General features: G+C 37.8%; 1 protein-coding gene and 1 long non-coding RNA gene across 2 annotated transcripts in view; one reads left to right on the forward strand and one right to left on the reverse strand.

Annotated features, from left to right (window-relative positions):
- Positions 1-8: 8 nt before the first annotated feature.
- Positions 9-17,385, forward strand: LOC103893371. The gene is made up of 2 exons (XR_657252.2): positions 9-140; positions 17,125-17,385. It is a non-coding gene; the product is annotated as an uncharacterized LOC103893371 (long non-coding RNA).
- A 2,120-nt stretch (positions 17,386-19,505) lies between these two features.
- LOC103893420 (microtubule-associated serine/threonine-protein kinase 4-like) overlaps positions 19,506-27,352 on the reverse strand; it is a 19,767-nt gene continuing 11,920 nt past the window's right edge. The window contains exons 3-4 of the mRNA XM_009272544.1: positions 19,942-20,063; positions 19,506-19,544 (exon numbers count right to left, since the gene is read on the reverse strand). Of these exons, the coding sequence (XP_009270819.1) occupies positions 19,506-19,544; positions 19,942-20,063 (161 nt within the window). The remainder of the gene's footprint in view (positions 19,545-19,941; positions 20,064-27,352) is intronic.

Consider the following 27,352-nt stretch of genomic DNA (forward strand, 5'->3'; position numbering starts at 1 on the left):
GAGCGGGCCGTCCCCGCTTCCCGCCGCCGCCGGACCGGCCCTCTCACCGGCACCACCCGGCTGCCCGTCCGCCCCGGAGCACCGCGTCGCGGGCCGGTGTCTCTCACGGCGCTATTAGCACCGGATCAAAATACGCTGAGGTAAAAATTGCTTAAATGCAGTCATTAGGTGGAGTGTTAACCCATGGCATTAGGATAAGCAGTCAGAAAATAGCATTCTCATCGTGTGTAATTTCACAGTCTGTTTCAGCTTGTTTACCTTGCTCCGCCTCATTTTCTTTCAATTCAAGGCAGGCAAGAGATGAATAGTAAAGTTTTCGTTTACTTGAGAAATGCAACAGTAATAACATACTATTAATATCACTTTAAGAAATTACACCTACAGGATTTCCCATCTGAAGCAGCTCAGAAACCAGAGAGAGAGGACGGACTGCCTCAGGGGTGCAGAAAACCACAGCCAGCAGGCCAGGCTGTGACCTTGGGCATGTCACCCAAGTGCCTCGCATCAGCTCAGCTGACCTGACTGAAGCAAGGAAAACTCCTCTCTGTCAAAAACTATGTGCTGAATCTGAAAAGGTTACCTCTGAAAACACAGATTCTAAGGAGGAAAAAGATATTGGACTTTTCTTACCAGCTAAGCTGCTGGTTAAACAAATAATGGATTTTTTTCCAAAAGCTGTCATCACACCATTAGCCACAGTATCAACTGATTAGGCTATGTCATTAAAAATAGCTTTTGAGATTTAAGAACCCAGTAACTGAGTAAAATTGATTGCATTTTATGTTCAAAAGCAATCACTGCATACATCTGTAGATTTACAAGGGGAAGTCTTGTCAAATACTAAATATCAACAAAAACAGTCCTGCAAATATGCCTATATATTTTCCAGCTAGGAATCCTCATCTGATCTTACTTAAAATTAGGAAGTCTTCAGACTATAAAATTTGAAGGCAAAGCATGCTTCCCTCTTTACAAAACTAAAAGCATAAAACCTAAAACAGGCTGCCAGAAACTGTAAACAAAAGTTGAACACAAAGAGGACTAGTATTCGTACTGTAAACATTTAAGAAACAGCACCAATTCTATTTCAGCTTTTCTTTGTATAATTAAACTTATTACTTCAACAACAGAGCAGTTGCTTTACCTAGAGCTAACATCCTGATTAGATGGCTTTAAGGAACTTTTCAGTTTCGAAAGTCTAATTCTAAGGAAGATACCACAACACGTAACAGCAGAATCCATCTGTAGGAATATCCATGCTTTACTTAGAAAATACAGGTATATCTGCAGATACCCAATTCTAATATATATGTATTCTTTTTCCACTGAAAACAATGCACCTCAAACCACTTCTAGAGAGCAACCAGCAGGAAGGAAGAGAAAGGTATGTTTTCTACTAAAGGATATAGAGATAAAAATCAGGGTTAGTATTCACCCATTAATAGTCTAAGATGAGGATTGTGACAATCACACCCTCAAATCTAGTCTGAAAAAAATATTGATTTCCTGTCAGATTGCATCATTTTGAGAAGTGGTCCACGTACATTCCATAGTAGTAAAACTTGCTAGGGGCAAAAGCATTTAGAACAAAAAATGAAGGATTGCTGAAAGGATAATGCTGAGCAATAGCAGCTTATCTGAAGAACAGAGAAAGAAAAGGCTGCTGTATTTCTCCCCCCGCCCCCCGCTTTCCTTCATGTGACTGAAATGATTAACATTGTTTTACACTTTTTACAATAAAAGAAAAATAAAATTTCAGCACTCTTGCTGAGCTATCTTTCTCTGAGACCTCCAATTATATTATTTTTAAAAAGTCAATTTTTATCAGAGTTACACAAGTGACATTAACTGGACATGTTTCCCCTTCCCTGTCTCTCAGTGTCTCCAGCTCCAAATGCATCCGTAACATCAGGTCAATGGCTTAAACTTAGCCATTACCAATTTCAGTTACAGGATCAGAGCTGTATTTCAGTTCAGAAACGAGAAGCTCCTACTGACCAAAACTCCAGTTCCACAAGAGGGAGACAAGAAAATCAAACACACTGATAGATTTATAGGTTCGTAGGCCAGAAGGGAGTGTTCCGACCGTCACGTCTGACCTCCTCTGTAACAAAGGCTACTCAACTCTCCTGAATTAATTTATTTTTGAAGTATAACATCTCTTTAAACAGCATGCTGAACCTGGTGAAAACTTTTTCACTTTACAGAATCAAAATGAAAAGTGACTAGATCCCTCACCTCTGTGAAACAAAGGGAAAACAGAGTTACATTAAGGATATACAGGTATCTCCTTTGGGTTCCTCCCAATACTCCTCTTTTCTCATTTCCACTTCAAAATGTCATCTTTTCTTTCTTCTTTGTTAACACTTTAAAACTTTCTCCCAATCAGTCTCATCCATGTGCCCTCATATCCTATCTTTTTTGTATTTCTTTGTTTCCAAAGACAACACAGGCAAATGAATCACAATTTAAATGCTGCTGTTATGCTTCCAGTGAGGACAGCAAAAATTAATTTGAGGCAATAGCCAAAGACTGTCAAATTTCAAAGGTGAGAGGCAAAACCTTACCATTTGCCTCTCATGACACACCACAGGTTTCAGATGCAAGGCTGTTTGCATTTATATACCTAATTTAAATACATATTTACACAAGTTTTATTTTAATCACTGAAATACAAAACCTCCCAATGCACAATTTATCAGTTCCTTTAAAAGTAAATAATACTGAAGTGTAGTTGGTTTTGTTCCAACAATCATTTTAGCATACCTAACTATATACATAACTGACTAATGTAGATGTATTAATTAAAAGTGTTCTATCCCATCTAGCTGAGAGGTCTATAAAGCATGAAAAATTCTATTAATTCATTCCTTGAACAACAGCACAAAAGTCATACCACCAAGTAATGTATCACTGACAGGCACAGATGCAAAAGGTCCACAACCTAACAAATCACCTCAAATATCACGGAAGTTATAATTGTGTACATGGACAATTTACACAACGAATTATAAGCAGAAGCAAAGATGTCACTTGCATGAAGAAACTTTCCAACTACACACAAACAAGGTGCAAGTATTACTTTGTTTTGCAAGAAGCTAATCAGTGGTGCAGCTACCTAAATAATACTGGAAGGCAGGAGAATGAAACAAAGAGAAGACTGCCTTCCAGTGGATGATTAGATTAATCCCAAGTAGAAAAGTACAAAACTACCTTTCAATGAAAAGTGCTTTCACTGCCAATTCTAAAAGTGGCATTTTCCTAAGCTTATGCTGCAATTTATAAAGGCATAATCAGAAGGTACTGAAAGGCAGAGGTTTGCAACTAACACAAGGCAAGCATCAACTGAATTTTGTCCCAATCTATGAATCTTTTCAGATATTACTAAAGGTGCATCTGTGTGTTTAAAATAGCATAAAGCCTGCTATTTTTGTCTGGAGGCTTTAATTTCTTTTCAGCTTATTATTTCAGTAATATTAACTATCAAAACGATGGCAGACAAGACCGTGGTATTGAAAAAGTTGTGGTTTAGAAGAAAAATAATGGAGTAAAAATGTTCCGAAGAGCATGTTTAAACAATACTATCCTTACATACATATGAAATAGCAAACTGCCTCACATACTCCTTCACATCACTTGTAGCAGAGAGGCACACTTCAGTTGTACCCGCACCACAAAATAGCACATGTATACAGAATATGAAGAAGGAAACCACTTTTTTTCCCCGTCAGGGAAGGCAAAATTATTTTAAGACAGACAATAAATAACCTCAACTTCTTCCAAAAATCTTTCTCCCCTATAAATGCAGCATTTGACCTGGTTAAATGGGAAGGATGTTTCAGAATTAATTTAGATACATAACCCTAAGTACATGTTTGTTTAAAGCGGAAAAGAAACATGGTAGCAGATAGTTTCAGGACAATTACACAAATTCAGAACGTTTATTTCCTCATTCAACTTATTTTTTTGCATTAATCATACTGCTTCACTTAGAAAAGAATATTGACTGACAGAACAAAGAGAATTTAGAAGTCACTGTGATTACTGAAATCACCCAATAAAAAGCTAAAACCTGAGCATGTGAAAATACATATGAATATGTAACCTCAGTTTTACAATGCAGATTTAATTTAAATTTTATGTATACACGTATCCCATGTGTGGCTGCCACTTTCATAATACACATGGTGGCAGCATATGATAAATCATATTTATTATGCATCATAGAACAACTCACTTGTACTCTGCCCTCTAATTCTGTCAGGGCTATTTCCTACGCCTTAAATATTTTACAGCATCAAATCACCATCATTGAGTTTTTTAAATAATTATTTTCTTCCCAAATGTGAAAAATCTAATGCTTAGAATAGATAACAAGCGATGCAATAATTGCCTTACATTCTGATAACTTGCAGTCCAAAAGAATACGAACTGTTTTTCCTCAGCACTGGTAAAAAGGGAGATTTTCATTGTATTTTTGTCCACTGATAAGCTATTCAAGTGACTGTTAGTAGAAAAATTAAAATATTGTGCCATATTTTCAGAAGTCCAGGTAAGCGGACACACTATAACTACAGATACCTGTTTTTACAAGTACAGGAATGGAAAAATACAGACATATTTAACACTAATTCCTATGCAGCCCTTCTCTAAGCACGTTAGAGAAGGGAGAAACAACTAGAGCATACCAGAGTGTGCCCTGTTGGATGTTGTAGTTGTAACAGTTTCAAAACCAACTCATGCAAACACTGCTTTTGCAGGTGTGAAAATGGCAAACAAAGGCAGTGCAAGTTAGCTTGCCAACCACACGTATGTGCATGCAGCACACACACACACAAAAATTCGTGCATCAAACCAGACCTAACCTCTGTAGCCAAGTTAAAGATCTTCATCCACGTTTTTTCCATATATTGCTGTCTTCGCATCACCGCAAGTCAATCCACAATTACTATTTTATCATTCTGATCATTCAAGTTCAAGCTTTAAGAACCAGTTTCCAATTTCTATAGGTCTCCTGCCAGCAGAGTTGTGGCAACACATGATGCTGGATAAGACTAATAATACGACTAATAGAAAAAGAAGATATAGGAGATAGTAATAACTTTTTTAAAAGCTGAGGTACACCACTGAAGAAAGGTGGGAGAACAATGTGGTTCTCTTTTCACCCTCACACCCACCAAAAAAGAAAACAAACCCAAAAAAACCCTACCTGACAGCATTGAAGAGGAGACCAAATCAGAGTAAAGAAATTTATATTCCTTGTAACTGGTATCCCACCAACTCCCAGGCAGCAACTATCTTACTACACCACCAAAACAGCCGAACAATTGCCAACACATACTTTTTCATTGGTTTACTTCTGCCAAACAGCAGCTACCAGCTGAGCTGCTTTACTGGGTGTTAAGGGTTACTGTCCTAAAAGGCTCAATTGCAGTTTACGTACCAAACTACCTCTCGGCAACACTGCACAGTCCTAGTTTAATCTTGTTTCAAATTTCAAAGCAAAGCTACCTTGCAAGACGACTTTGGATTCTAGAATGAAAAAGTTTAAATAATTTTTGTAACTCAGAAATGCTTCTTAAACATGTACTATGCATACATTTCCATACCTCCCTTTTTCAGGTTTCTCAGTGCAACAAGCTTAACCTAATCAGGTGAAGTACGAGCATGTTAAAAAAGTTGTGAAGGAATGCACAGTCCTAGTTTAATCTTGTTTCAAATTTCAAAGCTTTCATACCTTGCAAGACGACTTTGGATTCTAGAATGAAAAAGTTTAAATAATTTTTGTAACTCAGAAATGCTTCTTAAACATGTACTATGCATACATTTCCATACCTCCCTTTTTCAGGTTTCTCAGTGCAACAAGCTTAACCTAATCAGGTGAAGTACGAGCATGTTAAAAAAGTTGTGAAGGAAAACTGGACAAGGCTAGCTACAGAATTTAACAAAAGGAAAACAAACATCAGAGTATGAACCATACTGGCATATTGCAAAAAGGCTTTTTATTTTAAAACTGAAATCCCAAGGCTGCATCAAGTTCAAATCTACCTGGAGCCTTCAAGTTCAATGAGCTTGTCTTCATAGCAAAGGACTTTTAATCTGATCTCAGAGTGAAGCACAAACAGCCTAGCAGATTCTTAACACAGTTTATACAATGCATAGCAATGATGGACCATTCAAAATATAGTATTCCTGTCTCACCACAAACGCAAAGGCTCACATAAAAGTAGTAGAGATTCCTGATATCCAAGCTTCAGTAACCCAATAGTTCATCTTCCTCACTGCACACAGGAATAGCTAAAAGCTTTCTATTCTACAGGGGTATTTGGTGCTGCAAGTAGTGGTTCAGATTGTAGCTCCAAGAAATACATTCAGTAGTATTCATTATAACCTGCTCACCATCCAAAGAAATAGTGTCTCTTTCTCCTTGCAATCTAAAGGCAAACATCAGGTTTAAAACAAAACAGAAAACACAGACATACAGAAACCTCTTCTCAAACAAAGAAAGTTTGTCACATGTATGTTCTTGATCACAAAGGAGGTTTATTTCATCCATGCAACCACAGAGACTTGCAAACCAAGAAGAATATCAAGTCTTCTAGGAATGACACTTCAGAGCTGACTCTCTAAAGCCCTTCAGAGCCTATGGCAGTATAGCTTCCTATCCACTACGAATGAAATGTGAATCAAATTCTGGCAACATCTTTGACCATCTCCCAGAAGTGAATCTCACTTTATTTCTTCTGAAGACACGCCATAGTTCTCAGTTTTCAAACACAAAAACTGTATATTGAAGCCTTTTGAAGTTACTTTTAAGGATATATTACAGCATAAACTGTTAAGGGAAGATGACATTACAACTCCACAAAGGAGCCCAAGGTTGTCTTTCTGAATGGTCATAAGAGAAATTGAGCCACCTTTGTGTACCACACCAAAATAATCATACTGTGCATATGAGTAAGAAATCATAACACAGAGATCACATTTCTGTTCTGTAGCATTCTGAAAATAGTTTCAGTTCCTAAAGGAATTTACCCACAATGTTTTACACTGAATTTCAAACACCCTATACAGACACACTACATTTGCCTCTTCCACACAAAAAAAAAAAATCTGTAAAACCAACTATATCACCCAAAACTTTTCAACGCTCCTGTGCATATACATCCACACCAAACCTTCCATACTGTCACTCTGCAGTGCTGTGGGACAAAGGGATTTCATTAGAAATCATAATGGATACCAGATCATCATCAAGTTACAAGAAGCATGAAAGCCAAAGCCATATATAATATTGGGAGCTGGAAGATGTGCACATACTTCTTGTATCAGTTTGAAAAATCATTGTGCAAGTGAATCAAAATGATTATAATCTTTAAAAAGTTTTATACAGATCAACACCTAGCCATCTTACATAAATCAGAAACTTATAGTATCACTACCTACTGTTACATTCCCCAAGAGTTTTCTTTAATGCAATACTTTTAATGTTTTCTGAGGAAAAGGCTGTGGAAACACACTATCCATCTGCCTCTTGTTCCTTCAAGTTCTGACAGCTCTGTTGCTCTGTGAAGTGTCACTGAAATTGGCTACAGCATTGGAAATGAGACATTTCATCAAAATTAGCAGCCAAAATTGACAGAGCCACACTTAATGCTGTCACTGAGATAAGGGCAGCTGTAATCCACCCAAAGAAGCAGATACCTTCTTAGTCTGTATAGTTCTGTCCACAGACTATATATACAGCAAGAATTTCCTCTTATACAACCACAGGAAGACTCGTTCGTTTCAATATTAACAGGAAAGCATATTTAAGGTATTCAGTGAGGGAATATAGGCCTGCTTTATCACAAACTATTTTAACAGGGTAATGAAAATCCACCACTTGGTTCTCATAGTTTATTTTCCAAGATCTCATTTACCCATAGAAGCTATGCAGTGATACCATATGAACTCACACATTACTTCAGGAAACGGGGAAAGCAATTCTCCCATTTTAGAGTGTTAGGAGCTAAAGGTGCCTTGTTTAAAATTATGAGATTTATAAAGACAATTCATTAATAATTATTAACATACATTGCAATTCTGAGAAACTAATTCATTCAGCAGAATCAAGTAACATCCATAACATCGTCATTAACTTCTAATAAGGCATAATAATTCATATACAATTTTAGACACTGTAAACAATACACATTTTAATATTCAAAGTGTAAAAGTTACAGTATTTCATCTACATAGCCATTTATGCCCCTGCATACATCTGCCTAATGTCCCTTTTAAGGGCTTAGAAAAAGTATGTAATAAATGCTCCATGTGAAACCAACAACTCCCATTCAGGGCTCAACATGATAACCAGTACCCCTCAGGAAAAGAAAAAAGACATGCTTCACCAGCCAGATGTTTTCAAGGCACTGCTTCCTGTGAGTCCCCAGCTACAGCACTGAGAAGGCATTGCTGGCCTGACAACAAAATTGTGAGCTCTTAGCAATATTTTCCTGTATCCCCCTTCAGTATTATGATCCTACTCCCGCACACAGAGCGAAGCACATTTCTCCTTTTACATCTCTTTTGTATTTCAGAAGTAAAGACTTTCGGGCAATATACACTGCATGGATTGATAGAGTGCTATTCAATTTTTGTTCCCCTTCACCATATCACACAAAAACATGTTCAGATAAGCCAGGCTGGTTTGCTGTGTATCCAAGAGAGCACTCCAGCTACTAGGTCCAGCAATGCGTTAAGAGATTTTACTATTCTGAGCCACTGTATATTACTCAGAATACACATCACAAGCAGGGAGAAATTCAAGATTCCTTAGTTAGCAAAACTCTTAATTCTCCTCTTCCATAGTTGATAAATCTACAGATGGGGCAAGCCACGGGTCAGTGTACGGGTGCAACCATTTCTTACACATAAAGAAGTACAGTTGACTGTGGTTGTTTCTTAAAGAAAGAAAATACTATTGGTTTTCTAATTATATCTTAAGGTTCTTGAAAATAAACTCTTTTTTCATACTAAAGCACATATACCTTGCCAACAGTCTCAATTATACATGTAAGAGGAGCCATGAGAAAAGAATGCACGTTCCATGGACAGCATAGGTACACACTGGGTTTTCATGCCACCTGCTGGACAAAATCCTACTTGCACCAACCCATTTCTGGTTTAGCCATTCAGAGGGCTTAGAAGGGTAATAAATCAGTCATGAAAATATCAGAAGAAAAATAATCGTTGCAGAAGCAAACTTATTTTTTAAATAAGTTTTAAATAAGTAGTCACGCTCCCTTTCAATGACAGAACATATAGGAGAATATTAGTTACAACAGACATTTCAACTTCAGTGATTTTGCCTTTTGCATCAAATATTGTTTCTTACTGCAGCAAAAAGCATAGATGAATCACCAATCCAACCAAGACAGCAAGCCCTCCGATTTTCCAAGTTTTCCATAATTATACAATAGCATAAAAGAAATTTATTTCTGACAGTACAGGCGCATCATAAGTATAGTCTGTTTCTCTCATGGATCTCTTTTCAACAGGAACTGAGAAATTACATATATACCAAAATGTTCTTCCTTTTTAAAAAAGTTGCTGAACTACTTGTCTCAGTATTTCCCCGAGGAATGCCAAACATCAAACATACAGGAGTTATGCCATTTTAAATCTGAAAGCTTGCAGTTCCACATATCTAGCTATGTTTTCAGAGAACAAAGAAATAAAAAGAATCCTCCAAGTTTAGGCATTTTCTAACAATCAGCTCAGACTTTTTAAAGATTCTGTATATGGAAAAGGAAGCAACTTCTTAAAAAATTCTCATGGAAAAGGAAGCAACTTCTTAAAAAATTCTCATGGCAAAACAACAACAATAGCAATTACATTCTGAATAATCCCTCCTAAATACTTAGAAGTTTCGTTCTTATGTGAAAACAGTAATAGGCAAGCTGCATTCCAACCACAATTATTAACCTTTAGAAGGGTTTAAGTTTTATTTTTAAGTCACTCTGAACAATAATGCATCTAGTCTCCTTTATTTTGATTGCCCCATTTTCCTTTTTAGAAGCATTTGATCTCAACACTTACAATATTTTCTCAATGAGATAACACATTAATGTACTTTCCCTTAGAGATGTATAATTCTTCTTAATGTGTTTTGGCTGTTCCTTCCACTATAAGATTCAATGCTTCCCACCACATGGTCATTCTTCTTCACAAGAGCACCCTCCTTCATTAGAGAGCAGCAGTTAAGCATTTCACATTCAAATTAATTCAGAAGGTAGTTCACCTTGTCGAACTCTTGACTCCCCATGGACCTAAGATCCATTACAAACCAGACAAACTACAGAAGTTTGGAATAAAAGGGAATGCTCTCCTACTGATCGCTAGTTTTAATTTGTCCGATATATTTGGTAAGAAGAGCATGTGTAACAAGCATACCAAAAAAAATTTATTCACAGTTACAGGTTTCTGGAAAAGCAGCATCATGCTAGGGAAGTTTGTTCACTATATGCTTTTACTGGCCACATAATTAATTAAATACACCGAGATCCAACTCCACTTTAGTTGTAGGTTAGTTTTCTTAGTTAACTTGAGCTCGCTCTCTTTCCTCCCTTATTTACAGCAAGCAATCTCATAATTCAACTTTGTTTATTACTACCAACTTTCATCCTTTTTTTAATAGATAACCTAACACAGAGAATTAGAAATCTGTGATCAGCCAAGTAATCAAGTTATTACTATCAAGTTATTCCGTGCATTACAAAACCAATCATCATTTCTGAATTTAACTGACCACATCTTCCACTGCACCATGTAATTGCAGATATTCAGCAATGATCAAGAGGTTAAATGTATTCATGAGAGAGCAGCAGTTAACCGATCTCCTGCTGATTATTACATCTTTTACTGAAGTGACACTAGGTCGACTTGAGCACTTACCTAGGTTTATCTATCTCCACAACACGATGAAAGAAAATTCTTAATAGATGCCATGATCTTACTGTACTATCGCTTTATTAAAAATATGATGGAACTGGATATAGACATGTGTACCACAATAGGGCATACTGTGATAAAAAAAGCAAGTAGAACATTTTCCAGCTTTTCTGAGATGAAAGCAGAGTTGATGCTAAAAATCATCAGTCCACTGTGACAGCGTACAGAAGAGTGGAAGAAACATGGTGACTGCGTCTCACCAGTGAAGTAAGAACAATTTAAATCACTGTTATATCAGCCCAAGGGAGGGCTTGCAAGAATATTAAGAGGTAATGTAAGGTAAAAAAATATCGAAGTCCACATTCCCACCTGCTTCCACAGGACAAAAGCGTGATTTACAATAAGACATCTGATTCCACATGAACGTAGAAGAAAGTCTGACTAAAACCCAGAGGTAAAAAAACCCAGCATCATGTGCCAAGACCAAACTGTGGCAGTCAACTCACAAAGTTTTAAGTCAGTACAACTACATCTGCTTTTAAACCTAGAAACATAAAGAGATTAGAGGTAACTGCATCATCCACCACAAAAGTAGGCTCTGCAGCATGTTCTCAAATTGAAAAATGCCTGCAGAAGAATCCTTGCTATACATCTTTGCTTGTTTGGAACTAAGAAAAATCAAAGAGGAGGAACTTCCATTCCCACCAGAGAGATCTGGATAAACTACATTTCCCCTCCCCACTCCAGTGTCTGTAAGTCAGCAGTGTCTTTCAATTCAGTTTGAGTTTCTTTGTTCTGAGAGTTATAGCCATCATCAGAACCAGGGGAGTACTTCAGCTTGAGGGATGAGAGTTATTGTTCCCACACTGTCTGCTTTCATCCTCTGCTACATTACAATCACTTTGCAAGTACCACAGGCATGAGAACATGTTGACATACAGAGAGGAAAACAAAAATGTTACTCCATCAATTTAAAAACATGCCCTATCTAGCTATCCATTAATACAAGGATACTGCCCCACAGCAAAAAACTGAGCAGAAAGGAATATACATTATCAGCTCCCAAGCAAAGTCCACCATTTTAATTTTAGGCCAAACTTCACTAGGAAGTTCAAAGAGTTTGATTTTTTACATTTCTGTTAACTGAAACTGCCACAGCAGAAATCAAGTTTTCTATAGTGATAATTACTCTCAAGCAGCATCAGGAAAAACACTTATACAATGCCCAAGATTAAATTTCTTGACAGTATATAGTTTCACTTTTAAAATTCACATCAGTGGAGCAGTACCTTATCATCTACAGCATTTTTTTTTTAATTAATAATCTCATCCTAATTATGGATAGGTACCAAATTCCTCAGACTGCTAAGGATAGTCAGAGAGGTTGTAACTGCCCTGTAAGAATTCCAAATAACACCCTAACCTACTGCTACCCACCTAGGCAACACAGGGAGCACTCACTTTGAGGTTATCAACACCTCTTACTATGCCTTCAGGTCCTGAATACAGACAGACATGTATACAACAATTTTCCTACACTTATAATGATATTCCCCCCCATGCCTACTATCTCATTTGTTTTAAAGTCAGAGCTGTGAGTGACATTAGTTTAAAATTTTATCACATACTTCTGAGAGTGGAAGTCAGATCACATCAACAGCAAATTTGTACATCAGCACACACTTCTCAAGCTAAGGAGAACCTTCTTGCAACTTGTTATTAAATATTTTCTCATTAAATGTTAAGAACTATAGATGAATCAGCATTTGAGTTAACATGTTAACTGGCTAGACAACTAAATGACAGCAGTCAATTTTCACCTACTTTTTTGATAGGGACCAGGATATTTAGCATTATAGCTAAATTTTCCTAAATCCATCCCTGTGCCAGTCATTTTTCCAGTCTCTGTTCTTCCTGCTCTCCATGTCCTTTTTATACTCTTTATCCCCCTGCCATTTCCACCCCTCTATATCCTTTAAGGGGTTGCAGAAGTTTTTGATTTAAGGCCAGGAAAGTCGACCACTATATTGCTGAGTCTTATTCCTTGTTAATCACATTTTATCCAGTTATCTTCTAAGCAAAGTCCAACAACAAGCTGAGAATGCTTGTATTCCCAGAAATGCATCTAATCTTCAAACACTATAAATGATTACACATTGATTTCTGCTGGTTGTATAGTTCATTGCCAAACCACCGTTACTCCCTTGTTTCTCATGTAGCTAATTTTATGAGCATGAAAGTTCATAGCCTCACTTTTGTAACACTTTCCACTTTTTCCCTTTTAAGAGATACCGGCAACACAAGTCTAGCTGACATTAAGATAACCATCACTAACACCACACACAGAGAACTCAATACCACAGCACACAAGCAGAATAAGCCCTTATTGAGAGTCGTTACTAATATACAGTCAGAAGCTTCAGTTCTAGGGGTGAAGCACTACATTTAACCGAGCTTACTGATCTCGACTGTGCAGGTCCTGCAGACCAAATGACAATCTAAAAGAGTAGGGCATGCTCAGCTGACAACACAGGCTAAGGAAGATAATTTTAACAACCCTAGCTTCTTCATTATCTAGAAGTAGAAACTGGTCCTCGTGAGCCTTTTCACTGCTCGGGGAAAGTCTCATGAGGGAGGAAGATCGTTATATGGGATGCCTGGAAAAAATAGAAGCATGTCGTTCATGTGCAAAATAGGGATGTATTGCTAGCTCCTACACACATTTGATCTCTACTGGTTTTGTACCATTAATAAGATACAGAAGAGGATTATACCTACATTCAGCTCTAATAAACTGTGCAAAGAACTTAGAGTAACATCTTTTCCTTTCAGTTCTAGAATATGCTCAAATATATCCTGTCAGCCAGAAGCTAACTGAGGCTGTTGGGAGGAGACCTACTTACCCACTTTGTGGTGATGTTTGGAAGATATGTTGGATATGCTTGCAACTTTTTAACCTAGGTCAGTCTTCTATGAGAGATCATTATTTTACCTACTTTTCCCATTATTCTTTAACTAGTGATACTCTGCAGCACAAGATGTGTTCTCGATTCTGAGAAATTGAAAACTCTCTATGGGAGGAGAGTTAACCCTGGCCATCACCACTTCCATATTTCATCCACCAAGACAAATATCAGAATTAATAAAGCCATTACTTTTAATCAGACAATTTAGGAAAGGAGTCAAACATCTAGAACTTTGTCAAGCAATTGAATCTACAAATGTGTTTTAAACCCAAATGTGCAGTGAATATTTTAAAAATAATATAGACAAATAGAGATATTTCTATATTTGTGAAACAGAGTGCTCAGTCATCAGTTTGTCAGAAAGTATTACAGTTTCATGGCTCTGGACCAGGTCTACTCCAGCCTTTTGCTGTGTACAAATACTGAGTATAAAGGAGTGCTTATGAAGATGGATGTTTGTTTCCCTCTCTCTACCACTAAATTAGAACTAACTACTGAATTAGAACTGCAATTAAGAATTTGTTAGAAGGCAAATACAGACAAAAAATATGAATGCAAATACATATTCATGGGTAAGGAGTTACTGAAATAAAATACACAAGGGAGAACAACTCTCTAGTCCTAAGAGATAGAAGCAATTGAAGCACGGGAAACCTGCTACCATTACTTGGCAATTTTAGCATTTCATAGAAATAAATACTTTCCATTTTAAAAAGATTTTCAGTGATTAGTCTCAGATGTTGAGCTGGTTTTAAGTCAAACAAGAATATAGCATTCAAATCTATACAATGCCTTAGCATTCAAATAACTTCCTCAGTTGAGACTCAGTATTTCTGAAATCTAGCTAAATATTTGGGGGAGGCTTTAGAGACAGACTTAAGATTAGCTACTTAGGCAATTCCTATTATATCTTCTTTGTGTTTCTCACAAGTGCCATCCTTGTACATGCTCATTAACTCGCAGAGTATCAAATAGCTGCTCACAGACACAACCAAGAATCTCAGGCATTGAAGACCTCAATTCCTGGACAGAAAGAGCTAAAATTTAAAGCAACCCAAGTTTCAGATGCAGGTTCCTCTTGCTCTCTAATAAGTTTATTTAAAATTAAATTCAGCTACGCCTGATATTCATTAGATAAAACTGAATACAAACAATTAATGATTTGAAAAATTCCCTACAATTCTAGAACATTTAAATAAAGGCTTTTTTTTAATTATGTGGTTTGCCCAAGCACAATTGATACTGTCATTCACTTATCTAACCAATTAGTATTTCTAAAGAATGTATTTTATTTGTTTGCAATCGTTTATTATCTAACTTATAATTTTGCAGTTTCTTAGGCAACAAATGGCTGTCTTGCATCTGGGAAATAAAACACACAAAAGGGTGTTGGTGTGCTGTTTGAATACATGCAATTACTGGTAGTTACATTCTAATTAGCATAATTAGTTTTGAAACAGTTCTCATGATAACTGTCAACGTTATGTCAATTTAGCTGAAGTTAATGGCATATTTAACAAAGACACTTACTAATTTTCAGTATTATACTATTTAAAAGAAAGCAGGAGGCAAAGCCCTTTCTGAAAAAGTAGAACTGCTTTTCATACACACTGAACATTTCTTATTTGTTTCCTTTCAGCAATCCATCTTATAAGACAGCACTTTATGTAATTACCACCCTCCAGCTTCCGTAAGACCATTCTTACAAATTAACACTGATAAATTTGCAATAAAAAGCAAGTATACCAAAGTACAGATGCTTGCAAATTCAGCTTTCTGTTGTTTTGGGGAAGGTAACAATATTTTGGCAGTGGGGGTGGGTGGGAGAAAGTTGGGGAAAAAAAAAATCAAGCGGTAAATCTTGAAAAAACTAAAGAGGTAAATAGTATGCTAAAAAGTAGCAAATGCTTCTAGTTGTACCTAGACAAACCATCCCTTCACTGCTTACTAGGAAAGGGCATAAGCCATTCATAAAGGCCAGTTTTACCCTTTTTCCAGTGTTGATAAGTTACTAGATACTATTTACAAGTAGTCAAAGATGTTCCATTATTAAACCAAGTAAAAATTCAGTCATTTCACTGACATCTTTCAAGTTTCCAAGAAGAAACTACATGCTTTTCAGAGTTTGCTTTACTTCATACCATGAATATTCATCTTCCACAACAGAAGGAACAGCCAACCTATGCTCAGTACTTGCCATAAAGCTGAAGTTACACAACCAGTCTTGACTGAATTTAAAAGCCAAGTGTATTACAATGTACATGTTTCATTTGAGGATCTTGTTTATACTGTATTTTTAGTAAGTGGATATTTCAAAGAGCAAGTTACCATTCAGTAGTCATTAAATATGCTGTCTTAAAAAGCTCTCTGGACTGTGAGAAGTCTTTGTTGTGGGTTGTTGGTTTTTTTTTTTTTTAATTTATATAAAACAGAAAAACAAAATTAAAGACTTCATGCTCCTTAAAGTAGCAGATCACTTTTTCATTAAAAAAACCCCACAAACAAAAAAACCCCCAAATAACAGGAGTTTGATATTAATCCATGGTGAAGACAAAGCAAATCTACAGAAGTTTTACCCAATTAATTTGGACAAATTCTTTTCCTTTCATCTACACATTTATCATCGTGTATCATAAAGGCACCTTATGTTCAGGTTTCTACTGGTTTTATGGATGCAGCTATGCAGAAGAAGTTATAATTGGGAACTTTATTCAATCCATGCCACTCAGAGACAAAATATCTTTCTGCCTATAAAGTGGTAAGTAATTGCTCAGACACTTTCAGACTCATTATCATAATTTTAAGCACATCAGCTTATTACAATGAAATATTAACAAAAATAGCTTTATTTCCGTTTATTTTGAACTATTTTCCCAAAATTCTGCTAGCAGTAACAAAAATAGACAAGTCAAAACAGCAAGTAGTAATGGTATTTGTAAACATTTGTGGAGTGGCAGGGGGGCTGGGAGAGGACAGGAGAATTACTCCCAAACTTTGGACACTGAATAAGGCAGCAACTCTAAGTTAACTCCCAAAACCACTTCAGCAGAAAAGAAGCAGTTTCAGGGGCCAATTCATCCTACCCTGAAATAGATGCCTGAAATCAGGCAAGATGACAGTCAGCCTATAGGGCAAGGAGAGTCAGATAAGCTAGCTCTACCGCAGTTTCCCTACACTCCTGAAAAACTCAGCACTGAGACACACACTCTGAATTGCCTTCCAGGAGCGTGTATTATTCTCCACTGACTACAGAGAGGAAGAGACTGATCAGACCAACACTTGACCCGCAATATCCTACAGCAGAACTGCTCCACACCTCAGCTTCACTTTCTATTTAGTGTTGAAGACATTCTGTATCATTTTCTTAATGTTTCTAAGTCCGCATTAATACTCTCTGCAGATTCCCTTCGTCTGCCGTCTTCGTCAGACCACAGAATCTGTCCATTGTGGATGGCTCAACATGCTCCTGCCAGAAGTAGAAGAGTAACAAGACTATCACCTAGCTACCTCTGAATTAAGAGCCCCCAGCAAATCCAATATACTGCCTGTTCATCTGAAAATCAGCCTTCCCCATACTCATTTTTAACCCACTTATATGGTTCTATATGGAAACTGTATTTTTAATTTATAGTCCAACTGCCTGTATTACAGGAGTGAATCACACATAGCTATTGAACTCAATCTAAAGCAACACCTGCAGCCTATTTTTAATCAATATTCTATAACTCAATCTATAATTTCCCACAGAAAGGATTTACATCTGTAACACAGTAAGTAATCTAGGGAAGTTTTTACAAATTATTGACAGAAAACGGGAAAAGCAAGTCTTTTGTACCCCGTTTGCAATTCCACTTAACACTAGTATGTATCTTTGAGCTGCTCGCTTGTCATTCTTGTCTATACTGGCATATAATCACTGCTCAAAGTCAGGTCCACATCAGCTGGGTATCAACCCCAGCGAGAATGATCGGTCAATAACAGGCTAATAATTTTTCAGATGAGTGAGACATTACATTTAAAACCATTTCAACTCAGACTGTGAACAGGTACATGGAAATTCTTCATACAAATCTCTTCTACATAAGGTCAAACTCTTTCCTAAATATAATTAAAAGCTCCCATTACTAGAACGTAAAAATAGGTCTCCCAAACTCAACTCTGTCAAAGCACAGCACCCAGACCAAAACAAAAAAAGGGGAGGAGGTGGAGTGACTCCTAACTTATGGCCCCTCTTAAGCAAAGGCCAGAGTCTTTCAGAAGTCTGACACTAAAGTATTTGTCAAAGGAGGCTTGAGAAGAGCTCTGCCTATGTGACAATGTAACGGTTAACCTCCTTAGGAGGCAAGTCTGATCGGCAGTTCCAGATAAGAAACAAATACTTCTGAGGAACGTGCATCTCCACCCTGTGCACAATCTGCTCGGATCTGCATAGAAGGCTTTCGCCTGCTTTTGCACCAGCATGAAAGAAGCTGCAGTCAGGCACAGATAAAAGATGCGGAGAGACTGGAAGGAAGAAGTCTGTGGCAGACAAGTATGCCATAAAACTTGATTGGTGATGAGTGAAAGGCCCTTAAGGAAGCATGGCTCGCTGAATTTTTCATTAGTCTGTTGTTTTATGACCATTAAAATACTTTTTGTCAAAATGCTGCTGAATCTTCCTCTTCCTACAGTTTAAGCATTACACCAAAACAAAAGCACAGTGTTGCTAGTAGCATGACACTTAATAGTTGTGCAAACAGAAACAGTCAAATAGCAACACAGCACTTTTTACGTTTAGTTAATTTAGTTCATTAGAATAATTTTTTTTAGGAAAAAATGTACAGTTTTGATGCTATTTAAATTAATTTCTGACCATTTGTCTACTTTCCTTTTCATTTCAACTATAGATAATTCAAATGCTTCCTTCACAATGAACTATGTTTCTCCTAACAAACTAGAAAACAAAAAATACATAGGTTGATACTTAGTTCCCTGGAAAATATTAGGGCTGAAAGCCTAAAACTTCCAATAGAATCAAGTGTTTGTAATAACCATGGAGTCCAATAAACCACATCTGCCCCAAAGAGCCACAAACAACGCCACCACTAAACAGAAACCATGATTACACTTGTAAGTGCAGATTCGTTGCACTTGAAGTGAAATACTATTTCAGATAGATTCATGGAGAAACCAGCCATCTACGTATCAATATATGAAATGAAAAACTGGTATGGTGGTATCTGCTCAGCACTGTCTGATCATAGCCTTCTTTAACCTGAACATTGTGTAAAAAAAAAAAAGCAAGTTTCCCCTAGAAAGTTGACATGGATCAGCAAAGTTTTAATAACCAGCCAAAACACGGAAGAGGGGGGTAAAATATTAATAAAACTTTTCTGCTTTTTTATACAACATGAAATATATTCATTAAAGTAATTCTTTGAAGGAAAGTATAGGTTCATATACAGGGTCCTGCATTAAATTTCAACACTTCTTAAGATCTTAATATACAAAAGGACAAAGCAATATAATGGATGCTTGAAAACAAAAAGCTGAAAGTTCAAGTGTATGAGGCATCTCTTCCCCTTTCTGTTCCCTTATCATTTTATCCAAAAGACTTAATTAAGCTTATGCTTCATACACCCATGTTCTCCTGAGGACAGAGTCCTGCAGAAAGTGGAAACAAAGACATTAATAGAAAAGAATACTCAGGAGAAAGGACAGTTACCTTCCATTGCTGTCTTAAAAAGCATGCTTTTTTTTTTTTTAGGAAAGAAACCATTTAAATGCAAACAGCTATATTAATGCAACATTCAGCTCTGACTTTATGCAAAATCCAGTAACCCAATTCAGAGTTACTGCTACGACAAACATTATTCAGCTGCGCTCAACATACTAAGTAATGTTGTATGCAGGAATGCATTAGGTACTTTAAAAATGAAGCTTAAGGAGGAGAGGTTGATCTGGAAATAAACTCTGGTTTGATCCCCATCCCCCCAACAATAGATATAGAGATGCAATAGATTTCTTTGGTACACTCCTAGCTTTGAAAAAAATTACTCACCAAACTAGCAGTAAGTGAAGGCGCTGACTGCCCAAGCGCTTGGTAGCGCATGCGAACAAGATTAGAGGTTTCTGCAGGTTGCCACAGCTGCTGTCCAGTTGCATTGGGAAGCAGGTATTTGCCTGTCAAGTTAAGAAAGAACGTGTTAAAGTATTAGATGTTGCAGATGAGGCAATGCAATGGACAGAGTTTACTATAATACTCTTACCATTCTAAAACATTTGTTGCTTTCACTATAGCCCTGACCAGAGGGGATTCCATCAAAACAGAATTCCTACTATTCAGTTGCTAGCCCTTCACATCACCCTTCCACAAGCTGCACTTCTCTTAGGCAAATTAATTTTTTCAATATTCGCACAACTGTACCTTTTTCCTACCTAGAAACACAATTAATGCAACAACAGATGCAAACTTCCAGAATGGTTGGTCTGAACCAAAGAAACCTAAATTCTGAAGGCTAGCCAAAAGTAAAAAATTAAAAAAAAAAACCCATAAAAAAGCCGCTCTCTCCCCCTTGAAGGAATAAGGTTCCAAGTCCAATACAAAGTGAGGTTTATGGAATAAGGCACTTACTATGTGGATAACAATTACACCACCCTGTGAGTGGGGACTATTCTGCTTCTATTCCAAAATTCCTTATAATCTACCTAATAGGTATCACTCAATTCCCAAGAAAGTATCCTCGCCTGGTGTCTCAAGTAAGGGGAGATCACCAAGGCACAGGCCAGCCATTCCTCAGGAGAGCTGGCATCGGGCTCTCAGGGAGCAGTTGATATACCCCTCCTTGGTGGTTGCTGTCCTCACTCACTGCCTAGCAGTGTCATTTTGCTGTGGCCAGGCAAGCTCGGGCCCAGTGCAACGGAAGGTCAGACCCCCGATCAAAGCACTGCTCCTCGGTCAGGATTGTCTCTCCACAGGTACTAATTAGGCAGAAGGCATCTATGGCTCAGGAAGCCCCTGCACTGCAAATGAGCAGCAGGGAGAATACTCAGGGAATTATATTAAGAGGACAATCATGTAATGATACTGTTCCTTTCTGCTTACTTGCAGCCACTGTCAAGAAACAGGACAAGAGGCTATATAACAGTTTTAGCAAGTATGTCCACCTTAAGTTCTTAGTTATCTCTGAAAACTATGCAAAAGCAAGACAATCACACTACTAAAGCAATTGACTTCTCTTAGAAGACCAACAAGCTGATGCAAAGCAACAATTCAAAAAAGATTTTTTTTTAATCAAATCTACGTTCAAAAACACAATGCAAGATTTTGATTGAACAGCTCAAATGAAAACCACCTTCCAAACCACACATCCTAAACATTTGTTTCCTGAAATTACTAATTCCCACCTCATTGATCTTGTCACCTCAGAGAACTATGGAGTGGGTATGTGCATGACCATTGACACAGGATTTGCACCCTGGAAGATGGGCACAGATTTGCCAGGAAATCAAAGGCCTCAGCTTCATAACCTTATTTTTAACAGCAGATCCACAGAGAGTTGCTAAGGTCTCTGGAAACTGACTGTCTTGGGAGCTAGAGTTCCCAAGCAGCAGCACAGGATAGTCTTTTTAATGCTTCCCAATTAGTCTTGAAAATGTGCTATTGTTCTTTGTTACACTGGTAAAGGGGAACCCATAGACATTTTTCACCCAATTTGCTAACCGCTTGCCCGAGACTAGAAGAAAAATGTACAAGAAAGCTGTGGTTTCTTTCCCAATTATCCAGGATAACATTTTCCAGAACTGGAAAAACTATTAATTTCCCATCTGTTCTCTCTGCCTGTTGCTATCAAATTCTGGTTACCTTTTTACATAGGCTCCCACCATCCTCAACTAAAAGGATGCCATAAAAAGCTTAAGGCATTGATTGCAATGTCCACCTCTTTGATATTCCATTGATGTCAATCCTGGAATATGCCAGTGACATATGCAGTCAGTTACAGCTTACATCTATCACCTCAAAAGGTTAATTCCTTCTCGTCCAGGCAGGAAAAAAAAGAATTAAAATGTGGAAAAAAAACCTAAGTTATACACACCTTGCATTTAAACAGGTATGTTTTATCTCTTTAATGCTTTCCACATCAAAAGAGGTCTATGCATTTTCTTTACTTGCTTTTTGACTCCTCAGAGTCAACGGTAAGATGAGGTTCTTGGGGTGAAACCAGACATTTCCTAGTGCTGGGTCCCCAATTACAGAAACCTCTCAGGCTAGAATGCAGACTACAAACACTGTAATGAAATTCTGCAAGAAGGCTCCTAAAATTCCAGCAAAGCCAAGACAGCTCCAAACAAGACATCATATCACTGATGGTAACACCAGTAGAATGCTTTGGCAACACCTGTTTTGTCAAGTAGATATACATTACACAAATCCCTCTTAGAAACTCTGTATTAACCCACTCTAGAAGCCACCAGGAAAATGAGGTTAAACAATTTGCAACTTGATCACTATAGCATACTCTGAGTGCATTTTATCATCATATGAATCAACACTTTAAAAGCGACAAGAGTTTTCCTCTGATCTTTAGAACAAAGGAGAATGCAAGCAAGAAATAGGTCTGTTTTAATAAAGCTTGTTCTAAAATTGGGGAAGAGCATCACTCTCTGGTTAACCAATGCACTTTCTAGTAGAGGTTTGAAACTAGTCTCGAAATCCATTGTCAGACATTAGGCCTCTCCCAGACTGCACTAATTTTCATTTCAGATGAATCCCACTGAGCTTCCCAAGAAAAAAAAAAATTGAAGGCAATCATTTGTATTTTGTCCACAAATTAATCTAGTTCTGCTTAGGTTTGGATCCCAAGCCAAAAAGGTTTAAATAACAAGTCAATGAAGTCTTGGAGGAGAAAGGCATATGAGAAATAAATGCTATTATTAATGCTTGTACTTACTTTTTGTTTTAAATGGGAGCCAGACCCAAAACATGGAGAGCTAATATTGTGATTCTTATTCATGTCAGTCACTCAGCAGAGTAGAGCACTCTGTACCTTACCATGTACAGGCCTATGCTGACACAAAACATCTCTAATAGCCCCCTTTATTCTTTGTCCTTTACAGGCATCTATGTTTTATTCAGTTTTTATCTTGCTCAAACATCTGAAAGAAAATCTAAGATATTTTGGTACAGACGCTAGAGGAGAGGCAATCCTACTCTTTATGACAACAAAATCTTGTACTTAGCGCTTCCTTCAACTGTAAGATTTTGCCTGACTGACAAGAAAGCAGAGCAGATTAACTCAGCACCAGGGCCAGTGTCTCCGCTGTAAGAATTCACTTAATATTCCATTATTTCTCTTGCATGATTAACCTCTAGAAATATTTAAAATAGCGTTGGAGGGCCTGTGGAGTAGCTAATTAGGCAGTCGACATGATCAAAATTGCCAATGAAAATGTGAGCATGTGTGATGCTGGAATGACCTCTCCTCCCATCCTTACCCCAAACAGAAGCCTTTAGGGCACCGCAGATTTCACAACATACTGAAATTAAGGCAAGTGTAGCAGACTGTCTAGGACTCCAGTTCTTCTTTTCGTAGTACATCCATATATGCTTTTAAACACAGACATGACATATAATAGATATGCTTTCTATAGAAGCAAAAATAGCCACGGCTTATGCAAAAAGGTGGTAACAGATAAGAGATTTGTCTGGGAATAACACTAACCTTTATGCAGAGAGGTACTACCAGGAGATTAGCTGTTATCAACAAGAATGCCAAGTACTTTTAATACTATGCTTCTTAAAATCAGAAAAGTTGGACATACTTTACAGGAATGCAATGAGGCTTTTTCATTTCCAAAAGCAAATGGAACATCAGCATTTCTTCTAGAAAAAAAATTTCTTCCAAAACTCAGTCCGCTTTCTTTGAGGGATTAGGGTGCCACTGCGTTAAACCACCACACAATAAAGCAGTCCCTGCCCACAATGAGTTAGTCAGCAACTCTCCCTGGATTCCTCCACTTAAAAAAATTCAGTAATACCCTCAGACTATCCACTCCTCCTTTTTCTTGCCCCTATAGTACTCCTACACTTTTCCTGCTACAGTTTCATAATTGTATGCATTTTCCCCCTTTTACATTTTCTTTAATAACTCCTTGAATTTACACATATCCACACTTTTCCTCGCCATTACGCGACTTAAATATCAGTATTGCACATAAAACTTGAGCTGAAATGCATTATTGATTTTCACACTGCATTCATTTCTGCCTTCAAGTTTAATGCTCCAAGCAGTGACTTTCCTTTTTGAGTGAACTGACTCGTGGGGAACAGAGAGAAAGACTTCACCTCAACTCCACCTCATCCCTTCCATCTTAATTTGGCATTTTGGCCCATATACAGCACATAAAGACTGCCAGTGTCCAGGGTAATCTCCATCTAACACACCATTGCCACACTGGTAGTAATTTTCATATTATCTTCATCAGCTATTGATACAGATGAGTCATCTACTGACACAGGTCCCCTACTGCTGTCCCATTCAGTCCCAAGGTGGTCTTTGACTTCCTCCCATGCCTTCTGCAGAGGCTTTGTTGGCATCTCTGCTACCCTTTCTGTGTCAGAAACTGTCAAGACAGCCTAAAGTCACAACACTGACTGTTACCAATGGCATCTCTTCCCACATCTGAATGCACTCCTCATTAGTCCAGCACATTTATCAAAACGCATTTCGATGAAAAGGTGACTTAAGTTGATTATGTAATGGTAATAACAGCATTATTTAATGGTATTACATAATCATTGGTGAACATAGGGAATATATCACTGGAGTTCAGTGTCATCTTTCCCTTGAACTTGTCTCTCATATGTCTAGCTTCCTTTATAATGGATATTTGTAGAAAGTCCAAATGGAACCTTTGTTAATTCTTACTTCTATTGCATCCAGTGTGTGCATACTTGTTGTATGTCTTACTGTATAAGGTCAAAAGAGACGAAAAAACCACATACACTTCCTCAAAGATCAGTCACAGAAGGTGGGCTTTGCTTTATTCTAATTTTAAAAACCTTTCCTACTGCTAAAGTATTACTCTCCTTTCTCTCTCCCTCTCAAATCCATATCCCAATGGGATGGCTGAGAATTACTAAATGAGCTTAAATCTAATACTTACACATCTTCCGTTTTCAATTATAATTTGGAAATTACTTGTCTCAAATCTTCAGCAGTCTGATGTTTTAACAATTGCATATGATGGAGAAAACCTTCTGGCATCCAAATATGTTTTTGCCTTTACAAAATTACTTAGGACAGTGTAGACTGCACTGCTGGGAAGTCTGTTTCGTAATTAGTCAAAATGTAAAGATAAATACAGGGGAAGCATCTTGAAAGTTTTTGATGGAAATATTTTTTAATGAAAATATTAAAAGCAGTTCTCCATTACACAACTGTAAATAGAAGACAGATACGTACTTTGCTAAAATGGAAGCGTCTAGATTTGGGCTGACAGTAACTATGGACACAGTTAGTCCAAAGTGGAAGCTGGGCATACAATTACAGCGTACCACAGAGTGAACTGAAGCAAGCATCGATATGTTTGTATTAGCTGCTGTGAAATAGCAGCCTTCAAAATAGCCCCTTGCCATCCTGACATCTTTAAGGCAAGGGCCAAGAATATCACTTAATTGTTTTGATAAATCAATTACACATTTATGACATAAGTGCAGATTATTTAAAAACAATTCAGAAAGCTAGATATAAATCAATACACATTTATGACATAAGTGCAGATTATTTAAAAACAATTCAGAAAGCTAGATGCTTCTCCACTTTTAAGTAGAAAAATAACTGATCTTATCTCAAGAACTAGAACTTGTGGTAAAGTCAGATTCGCCAAGCACAGTTTCAAGTGGTTGCTCACTATTATGACATAAGTGCAGATTATGTAATTCAGAAAGCTAGATGCTTCTCCCTCACTACTTTTAAGTAGAAAAATAACTGATCTTATCTCAAGAACTGACATCTGTGGTAAAGTCAGATTCGCCAAGCACAGTTTCAAGTGGTTGCTCACTCCACATGTCTCTTTGGGGAGCCTTATGAGCCTGAGCTACCTCAGAGCAACAGAGGCAAGCCAGGTGGAAGACAAAACTGGACCCTACTGCAGATCGCTCTGGTCATAGAAATGTACTGAAATGAAACACAGTTGGGTACTCCTCCCTCCTCCTGCCCCATCTGCTTTTCTCCCAGAAAAACAGAACAGTTCATTGACAGATCTCACTGCGAATGGAGGAAAGACTGAAGCCACCTCCCTGCCACCTCAGCTCCCCAGCAGCAGTGGCAGCCCCAGCACATCACCTCCCACAGCCACACGCAAATGGCCAGGGCAGCGGGAAGTGGAAACCAAAGCTGGAGGCAACATACCATCACTTTCACTCCCACAGATATGTGAAGCCTCCCTACAGCTTCAGAAACCTGCCAGGTAAAGGGCAAAGAGCCTCCCACATTAGTATTTTACCATCAGGTTAGGGCACTCTGCTTTTTTGCTTCAAATTTAACTGTTGCAGACAGCCCAGCTGTAGGAAATGATGTGGAGGATGTAAATTTTAGATTCTATTCTCACATCAGCAGGGGGGTGGGATTAAAGCCCATAACTCCCATTAGCAGTAATTGGAAAGTAAAAGAATAGTGGATGGATTTAAACCCATCATTAGGAAACTTTTCAATATTTTGCCTTATTTTACTGTGGCTGCATCAAACTTCATTTAAATTTCAAATGACTACTAGCATGCAAAAAAGTTACCATTTTATTCATGCCTCATTTATTGCCCACAACTTAAGAAAATTAGCATGTTTTGCATGTTACTCAGCTGCACATGGTTGAAGTTAATGGACAATGCCAATTTCCCAGTCTGATGCAAGAGGTGAAATTTTTCTTTCAACCAATCTGTCCACTGAGCATAACATTACTCAGTTAAGCCTATAATTACAACTGACTCAGTTATAATTTCTTTTGTTACTGTACAAGAAGGCCTTATAAAAAAATCCTATTACACTCATTATAGATTTTTCACTTTTTGATGCACTACAAAATCTCCTTAAAATGCTCTATCTTGGTTTCACTTTCTAAAATTAGATGAAGAAGTGGTATCTGGTCATGTATGTGTAAGGGACAAGGCCCAAGTGACTGTGCTGTGAGTGCAGACAATGCCCCCAGAGAAAGCTCCAGAAGCCAGCCACAGGGAGGGGCCCAGTGTCACCCTCCTTGACTGATTGATTCTCAACCACTCCTGAAACCAGGGTGAGAGAAGATTCTAGAAGCCTTGGACTGGGGCCAATAAATAGGGGTGCACACAAGCCTTCCGGGACGCTCTCCACACTGACACCCCCCGTTGGCAGGTCTGATGCTGGATCCAGGATTGGTGATCTCTCTCCCCACCTCTCCCCCTCCCTCCCTCTCCTTCCCTCCCCCCAGATCCGAAG

This window comes from Aptenodytes forsteri, unplaced genomic scaffold, assembly GCF_000699145.1.
Source record: "Aptenodytes forsteri isolate BGI_AS27 unplaced genomic scaffold, ASM69914v1 Scaffold92, whole genome shotgun sequence".
NCBI lineage: Eukaryota > Metazoa > Chordata > Aves > Sphenisciformes > Spheniscidae > Aptenodytes > Aptenodytes forsteri.